This window comes from Triticum aestivum, chromosome 2B (assembly GCF_018294505.1).
Source record: "Triticum aestivum cultivar Chinese Spring chromosome 2B, IWGSC CS RefSeq v2.1, whole genome shotgun sequence".
NCBI classification, from domain to species: domain Eukaryota; kingdom Viridiplantae; phylum Streptophyta; class Magnoliopsida; order Poales; family Poaceae; genus Triticum; species Triticum aestivum.
The window spans coordinates 330,226,776-330,235,721 of record NC_057798.1 but is presented as its reverse complement, the minus strand read 5'-3'; the positions used below and the strand labels follow the sequence as shown (position 1 = coordinate 330,235,721).

Here is an 8,946-nt window from a genome sequence, read left to right as displayed (position 1 = left end):
ATGACGCCGCATTCGACGCGTGCCGTTCGGGGAGGGCGCGGTGGATACGCAGTAAGATATGGCGTAACCCAGGCCGCGCGTGCCCGTGCCTTGTTTTGGGCCTGGCCCAACAACGCTCGGCACCGTGTGTGGCCCAGGCCCGGGGGCTCCTGTCGGTGTACTAGAGTAGGGGTACCCTAGTATCTCGAACTTGTGCACGGGCAGTTGCAGCACCCCGCGGCAAGGCTTGTCGGGTGACTGCCAAGGTCCTCCGTGGATCCTTTGGAGCCATTCAAGAACAAAGTATTCAAGCCAAGGAGACAAGGCCCCGGCAAGAGGAGCTTGCCGGGAAGGCCAACCAAGGCATCTCAAGGAACTTGCCGCGACGTGCCACGTATCCCGGCAAGGCCCGGTGAGCGACAAGCTTCCGGACGCGACAAGACAACGACCGCGGCAAGGCGCTTGCTGCGGCAAACTACCACTCTGTACCCGCGCTCCAGCGCATCCACCAACGTGTCGCCCTAGGGCTTTTCCAGGCGCGCGTGGCAAAAGGCTGTGCAGCCAGCGGTGCATGGTGGCAAGCGACGCTGACAAGACTGCCATCGTGGCGAGCGGTGGCGTCCCTGACGGTCCTTTTTGCACTATTCGGGCGACGCAGACGGGCATTTAATGCCTTTGTCCCCTGCCGTCAGGGTTAGGTAGGATACACTGTACAAGTAGTTGTACCAACCGCAATCCCTTTTCCATTTTTACCCTTGTCTGCGTTGCCACCTGTCGGTGACCCCTTGAGCATATAAAAGGAGGCCCATGCGCAACATGGAGGGGGTTCGGTTCGAAACCAGAAAACACTCACGCTCGGTCTCGTTAGCAGCTCGTGTGTAATGTAGCACTCAGCGCCCCCGAGCAAGAACTTAATACAATCAGATAAGCAGAAGTAGGAGTATTATCGCTCCGGAGAGCTCCGAAGCTGGGTAAACTGCTCGTGTGCTTCGCCTCGATCCGCTCTTCGTGTGATCTCCGCCCCCCGCCGAACCGAAAGGGGCTCAGTCCGCCGGTCCCATAGGTGTTCGTGGATCAGCTTCCCCGACAAATATCATGTTGATTATGATGGGCAAATGTTAAAACCAATGTTGAGTCTTGCTGGAAGAGTTTTATTCAAAGCGAACTGTCAAGGGGGGCGCATAAACCCCGAACGTGTTAGGAACGCAAAATCAAGGAACATAACACCCGTATGACAAAAATTAGGGCGGCAAGAGAGGAACAAAACACCAGTGAAAAGGTTGAGTCTTCCACCCTTTGCCAAGTATATATGTGCATTAATTAAATAAGAGATATTGAGATATCCCATGATATCTATGTTCCAACATGGAACAACCTGCAACTAGCAACACTATAAAAGGGGTTGAGTAAAGCGGTAACATAGTCAAACAATGGTTTGCCGGGATGGTGAAAAGGTTAGAAGTTGTTTCATGTCATATTGGGAGGCCTGATAAACAAGTGGTAGGTAGCGCAACATAACGATAGCATCAAGACAACTAGCATAACAAATATAGTAGTGAGATCTAAGATAACGATATCTCGCCCAAAATCCAGCTAGGAAGAAGAACGAGTCCATGAAGAAGATGAACGTGCGTAGACGAGCCAAGCGTAGTTGAATGAATCCTCACAATCACAAGGAAACATAAACTATCAAGAAGAAGCAAACAACATGATAAACATGCAAGCATAAACATGACATAATGCACAACCAAGCATGATGCACGCCCGGTTTAATGAGTTATGGCATGGCAAAGTGCGAAAAGAAATACTACAAATTAAGTGAAGCTCAATATGCAATGATTCTCGTTTATGCTACTCATCAATATTAAATGTTGGTTAACATGGCAAGAGGTGAGGCATAATAAAACTACCTATCTAGGCAAGTTTAAATGAGGTCGAAACAACAAACAACAAATCTGGAAAATCCCCATATGCATATTTCAAAAATCCCCATATGCATATTTAAAATTTGATACTGTTTTGACTAAAACACCATGTTGTTAAACAGGAAAATAAAGTGCACCATGTGAATCTATACATTTTTCTAGACAAGTTACATATATAGTTTATTTAAATCAGAGCTACGTTTATTTAGTTATGAAATAAACCATTTAGCATGTCATTAAAGCAAATTAAATGCAAACAATATTTTAAACAGGGATGAAAGTTGCATATTATGAATCGACACAAAATTCTAAGCATTTTACATACATAGTTTATCTTAATCCAATGCATGGAATTTTTTTAGATATTTGCATTTTAAACAATGGCATTTATGCAATGCAATGCACTGGATAAATGCTAAATTGCATGGGACAGAAAAAATACATATATGGGCCAAATGTAATGCACTATGGAAGCCCACCAGCAAGCAGAACTGGCTCGGTTAAAAAAACATGACAAAGGGAAAAAAATAAATGAGGCTCACTAGGATTTGATCCCAGGACCTCTCGGTGGGAATAACGGAGCTAGCCATTGCGCTAATTAGTGTGTCTGTGATACAAAGAAGAATCGGCCGCAGATGAACACTTCTCTTACGTGGCTGGGAACAAAACAACCTGAAAACAATCTTTATCTTTATCTTTATCTTTACCTCTTTACCTACTAATAAACCAGCTATCGCTTCTGGTCGTACGTCGTGCTTTTTTGCAGAAAAGTCCCTCCGTTTTGCAGAATTCAACCCGCAGTCCTCAACATAAGTCAGCCCGAGAAAAAAAAATAGCCCAGCCCGCACGACCCTTGCTCCCCGATCCCATCTCGACCTCCATCCCGCCGCCACCTCCTGCCTCGCCCCGCCCCGCCCAGCCTCACTGCGCGCCGCCCGCCGCCCGCCGCCGACGCGCCGCGCACCGCAGCCGCGCCCGCACCCATTTCCCATCGATGCGCCAAACAGGGGCGATGATGGACGGCGCCGCCCAGCTCCTGTCCGACGGAGTCGCCGGGTTCCCGCTCTCGGGGCCAACCCCTCCCCTGTGTCGGCTCGCGCATCGGCTTGGAGGCCCCTCGGGGCTGCCGCCGGTGCGGGAGTCCTGCGCAGCCGTGAGGGCTGGGGACCAAGCGGCGGGGCCCGTGGTGCGTTCCTGTTGAGGGCTTGCTGGGGTTGGCCGGGATCTGAGCCGCCGTCGATGGATTTCTCACAGGTTGGCTACATGTTGCTTCGGATTTGATACTATCCCCATCTGTCGCTCTCCCTCTCCCTCGGTGTGGACGCATGCACCTAAATCCAAAACCTGAACTGAATCAGTCGAGCGCTCGTTGCCAGATCGTTGTACCATCGTCCCGGTCGCCGCCGCGTCAGTTCCACACCGCTACAGCACAGCCTACCACCGCCACTCCATTGGCTTGGATTTGCTTGCGGCATGGGCTGGGAACTGTACGGTGTTGTCTGATGCATGTTCCGCACTGGGAGGTTTGGTCGGCTGACGCTAGGTATGAGCAGCTCTTGAGCCTGATTGCTGGATGTGCGCACGCATGCATGTATACTTCTCACTTGCACTGCTTATACAACACATTGCATGTACACCATGGCCGTGGACAGGCGAACGTGCTCCTACTCCTCACAAGGCACCCACAGTCTATTAGCAAGCCAATCCAAAACTTCACCATGCATTTTTTTGAAAGGACAACTAAGTATCTTTGTTAGTAACATCTTTGTCAGAAATTAGAAAAAACGGCAGTGCATTAGTTGAGCTAATCACCTAGCTTCATCTCTTGGATTATGCATTGATAGTATGGCACATGTTGTATCGTTATAAGCAATTTTTGTTAGGAGGTAAGATTTTAGTGTCGTCGTTCAGTTTTTGTTACATACAAAATGAATATGATTAGTTAATTTTGTTTTCTTTTAAGAGGTATTTCTCTCACGAGCCTTTGTGTTATCCATGTGAATTCCACTAGATTTATCGTCCGTGTACCTAAATTGTGCATATTATCAAATTTCTGGAAAAAAAGTTGAGCGCTTATTGTGGCCATCATCTGCATAGCACCACACCTAGAGCTAAAATCAAGTAACCTTCATGGATTTTGTTGACAAGAAAGACAACGAACTTAATTTAACGGCTTGAAGTCAATTGCACATGTCTCATACTGCATTGAACCTTGGCCGAAGCACTCGACCACGACAAGCAGCAGCTCGGGAAGCCTTTGCAATTCATGTATTTACAACATCTACAGTTCATGTATTTACTGTCATGCATTGCACCTTCATGGTTTTTGTTGTACTTCTGCATTTGCAGCATTTACAGCTTAATGCAATCAGGAATTGGTTATAGATTTCATGTGATTTAATTTCTAAATGTTAACTACAGTGACAACTTATGACTTTCATAGGTTTTATTTCCATTGAGAGAGAGCGGGCAATGGATCGTGAGGTGGAATGAAATTATAAGCAAATTGATCTGACCATCTCTTGTTGTCAGGGAATCTGTGTGATCTGTTCTACTTTGACTTGGAGTGTACAACTATGATATTGTACGTGATGATTTTTTTTTGATTCTGCTACTAGAGGTCAGTCAGAGGTGGTAATTATTAGTGGCAAAAAAGAGGCGGTAATTATTACACTCTTTATTTGCAAAAAATGTGACTGAAACAATGCTAATTACATATGTTTTGTACTTGTAGGAAGGCTATGAAAGAAGTGTTCTTCCCTTATTTTTATGAAGGTAAGGTCTTGTTCTTGGATTCCTGCTGCTCTAGATTGCTTGGCAGCTCTAATTTATCACTTCATGACCTTATGCTCCACCATTATCTTTGAACACTTGATACTTATTTACTTTTATTTGTTGGCTTCTTTTTTATAGTCATCTGATTTAAAAATGCTAGCATGTGCCACTTTAGTATCTTTCAATTTCAGCAAACATATTGGATTATCTTGACATATGTTGGCATTGACAACATAATATAGATTGTCACTATTAATTTCAATGTTCATGCTCCATCCTATTTAAATTCGTATTTGGATGGAAGTCAACACACTAAGAACTGTATGCTTAATGAATGATGTTCACAGCAATTACTCGAATTTCTTGCATTCACTTGTGCAGACCGATGGTTAATTGTGAACTATGTATATTCTGTAGGTTCTTCTTAGTGAGATCAAACAAAGCACAATCGTATTTTCTCGAACTATACACATGCTATGATTTTCATGCTCTCTGTAGTAATTATGTTGAATTCTCATAATTCCTTTTTCATTATTATGCCAAACAATTTGTATGCTAAAAACATACTTCATAATCCCATCTCCCCGCGTCGTCCCGATTTGTTCCAGCTGGGCACTGCCTCGGCTGCAAAGCGTGTGTTATCCCATGAAGCAGGCCCTCCTTTGCAAGGCTGACGACGATAGCTTCAACTTCGCCGCCTATTCTGGTCGATGATGTCATTGATAATAACCAGGAAGTTTTCACTGCTCAGTTCATCCAGTTGAATCCTTCTATTGTAATTCTATTCCCTACCTTTTCTTACTCGTAGGAAATTCAAGTGTGGTACACATGTGAGTATCTTCTCCTTCCCTCTATTGTATGCATGTGGTCATTTGTTATCCCGATTAAGAATCAAGATCCACTACATTCTTGAATATTGAAGACTGTTTTAGTTGGTCCAGATTAAACTTGATAAATACAATTTCCTTGTTGGTTCCATCTGAGTTGTATAATTGATTTGGGCAGTTTTCAGTAATCTTAAGCTGTCTTCAGATTTTAGCTTCCTCAATCATTCTGAATTATTTAACCTCAGTATGAGGTACATGTGTTCCAAAAATTAATCCTGAGAAATTTGTAGTTGACTAGTTGGGTCTGTTTGATTTGTTTAGTAGACTGCAACGGCAGTCACAATTGTTCAGATCTATTCTAAAGCTGCATTATTAGCACTGCAATATCTTTGTTACTTCAACCAAATAGTCCAGTCGTGTCTTATTGATTTGGACGGGTTCTTACTAATCTTTAAGCCAACTTCAAATTTTAGCCTGCTCGGTCAATCTGGATTATTTAGTGTCAATTTTGATGCATGTCTTTAATAAAATAAGAAACTGATTTTGGGTGCTAAAATAAACACTAAACACTACTTGTTCATGGCGACTATGTGTAGAAAGACGATCATGGTGGAGATCCCGACGGTCGACGTGAAGCCGGGATGGAATAAGGGCACGAAGATCACCTTCCTAGAAGGAACAATCTGATTTTTTCGGTACAGTTATGTGTTCCAAAAAGTTATTGTGATGTAATTTTTATATTAACACTAATCTATGAAGTTATGTTTCCAGACATTTCACTTTTTGCATCAGCTGAGGCACATTTTATTTTCAAATAATTTCTGAAGTAAAAGTTGTGAATGAACTGCATAATCTTTCATGTGTCTGAATTACACTTGAAATAAAAAATTAGATAGCAAGGTGCGAGGAAATGTGAGAAAAGTTGTCCAAAACCGAAGAACCTTTTTTACTTTTCTTCCCATTACATGTTTGCTATTTACACTATGCTTTATTTTTACTATAATGTCAAAATTATCATGTTTTAAGATGAATGGTAAATCAAATAAGGAAAAAACTATGGTGGCCAGATTTGGTAGCCCTTAGCCCTTATCATGTTTTTATATCCAAAATACTGTTTGATCCTTGTTCAGTCTTATTTGCAGCATAAACTATGTACAGTAATCATTAGACCATCTTTGAAGATCTCACGAACAAAAGCAGAATGGTTCTTTCTATACTGTTCGACCCCCCCTCCCCCCCCCTTGCGTTCTCTCGCAGGGAGTGGCTAGCGCGCAACACTGCCATGCTCCTCTGCTGCTCCGTCATCACAGGGTGGGACGGCGACCTCGCCTTCCTGTTCATTGTTCTGTCGGTAGCGACGTTCTTTGTCCAGGATCATCCGGACAGGGAGGTCCTCCAGGCCATGCGTCTAGGCATGTACTGCAACGCCGACCACATGGCTAAGATGGTCGTTGCCGCAACCGAGTTCCGTGCTCTCCGTTCTTCAGTAAATCCAGGTTTGTGGACACTACTTACCAGTTGGGAGAGAAACATAATTGATGTGTATGGAAATGTAGAGTTGACACCCATGACCTATCAGTTCAACTAGAAGCAAAGAATGTTTGACATGCAAGGTTCTATCATGCCCGTATCTTTCAGTTCGTCTCTTTATTCTAAAGAAACTGCCAATTGTTACTGTAGCTTTCATGCCTAGCAGACAAAATCAAAGGAAGGTGCTTTGTTTCTCAAGTGTTGTAGTGAAAGGATTATCCTAACATAAGAGCTATATTTGCTTCGTAAAAAATATGTACAGTTAGTTCACACAACGCTTAGTATGTTATTGTTAGTTCGATTTGAGTTTCTATACCATGCCAAGAGCTTTAATATTAAAAGGCACATTCTCATTTTATAAGGAGCACTCCAAGTGTCAGTATTAAAAACAGATCATGCTATTTTCTGAAACGAGAAATGAGAAATCAATCCGTATAGTTCTCCAATTTCATGGTACTAAATTTAGATACACTAGAGGTATTGTTATGTTAGCTTCAATTAGGTGACAGGAGCATGCCAAACTAGATGATCTATAAGCTTTATCATATCTTACAATTATCCACATCATTGCAGAAAAACTAACCTTTTTCCCCGTGCCTAAAGTTATCTGGGAAGATTTCTCCAACTTCTTTCAGTGTACTCTTGGCACTAACTCCTGAGAAGTACTCTGAAAACAACAATACATTTTTTTTCCTCACCAGATGCGGAAACTAAAAGGCGAGTACCATGGGATCATGAAGTATATAAAGCAAAGGAGGAGGAGTGCCATCTCCTCTCCAGCAAGATATTTTTTTTGCTGGGGAATGAACGAATTGAATGCAAGATTGCATTGTTACAAGGACAGAGAGTGGACCACCACCTTCAGTTTCTCAGATTCCCTGTTTGCATTCGCCATTCTCAACAAGCACCAGGATGTGGCTTTGGTTCTGCACAAACAATATCTTCAATGGTTTCTAGATCAAGCCCTATGTTCTTTATCTGAACAATAGACATTGTAATTCTTCCATCCATTACCTCTGAAAGTCAAGAATCGAAAGAAAAGTCATTGGCATATCTCTGTCACCAAGGAAGGTTCGTTAGACAGAAAAATGACCTCTGGTTATGTATGAGATGATGCAATGCACATATCTCTGAATGAAGCACAACAGGAATTTACATCCTGTAATGCTAACTGTTGATCATTCTTCTCAGAAGTATCAAGTCATTATCTCATTTGCCCCCTATTCATCTGTCATGTCTGCATGAAAAAAGATTGCAATTCTAATCCTATGTTTAAGGGTAGCTAAATTTCTACGGACCTACCATATTATCTTTTTGGAATAACAGATCAACTTTCAACATGTACTTCTGTTGTAACATCTCATGTATTTTCTGATATTACCTGAAAGAGGCATGGACTGGAGAAATTCATGATAAGTACTGATGTAGAGCTTGGCTGTTTGAGCCAAGAAACTTAACTATAAAACTGGGATTAAACTTATTATTTCTACAATCCCAGTGCTATTTGCCACTTCCAATGTTTGTGCCAAGCCCAAATAGTGCAAAGAAAAATTGCAAATAAAATATATTTTTCAAAAAACAAAACATTATGAAAATTATACTTTTTAGAGAAATGTTCTTACCCCTCAAAAAACAAAACATTCTTACCCGTAAAAAACGTTCTTTAAAAAACATATGTTCAAAAATATTCCTTTTCAGAGAAATGTTCCAATTTCGTAAAAACGTTAACTATTCTTGCAAAAGTGTTCCAATTTTTTATGTAAGTGTTATCTTTCATTAAAAATTAGAAAAAAATTCACATTCAACCTTATCATCGATATTTACTAAAATTGGATATAAAAAGTGATGCGCAATGACACATGAAGTAGGTTGTGCCCCTTTTATAGTTAAAACAATAAGAAAAAAAGGGG

General features: G+C 42.0%; 1 protein-coding gene across 36 annotated transcripts; it reads left to right on the top strand.

The window, feature by feature from the left end:
* Positions 1–2,741: 2,741 nt before the first annotated feature.
* LOC123044866 (uncharacterized) lies at positions 2,742–8,259 on the top strand. 36 transcript variants are annotated; one of them, XR_006420628.1, is made up of 6 exons: positions 2,742–3,158; positions 3,281–4,679; positions 5,288–5,509; positions 6,103–6,201; positions 6,637–7,002; positions 7,738–8,259. XR_006420628.1 is itself a non-coding variant. In XM_044467734.1 (3 exons), the coding sequence occupies exons 2-3, from the start codon at positions 6,708–6,710 to the stop codon at positions 8,016–8,018; spliced, it is 576 nt and encodes a 191-aa protein (XP_044323669.1). In that variant the 5' UTR covers positions 4,485–4,524; positions 4,639–6,707; the 3' UTR covers positions 8,019–8,259. The 36 variants fall into 36 exon arrangements, 1 of the variants encoding a protein (XP_044323669.1); XR_006420632.1 differs by having other exon boundaries at positions 2,743–3,158; positions 3,281–4,488; positions 4,639–4,679; positions 6,103–7,002; XR_006420637.1 differs by having other exon boundaries at positions 2,743–3,158; positions 3,281–4,524; positions 4,639–4,679; positions 6,103–7,002.
* Positions 8,260–8,946: the final 687 nt, after the last annotated feature.

What these genes read in the sequence shown, in the direction of transcription:
- LOC123044866 (XM_044467734.1), top strand. Translation starts at nt 6,708, where the DNA reads ATGGTTCTTTCTATACTGTTCGACCCCCCCTCCCCCCCCCTTGCGTTC. An exon ending in CCGTTCTTCAGTAAATCCAG is followed by an intron (nt 7,003 to 7,737) that starts GTTTGTGGACAC and finishes TTTCCTCACCAG; the next exon opens with ATGCGGAAACTAAAAGGCGA.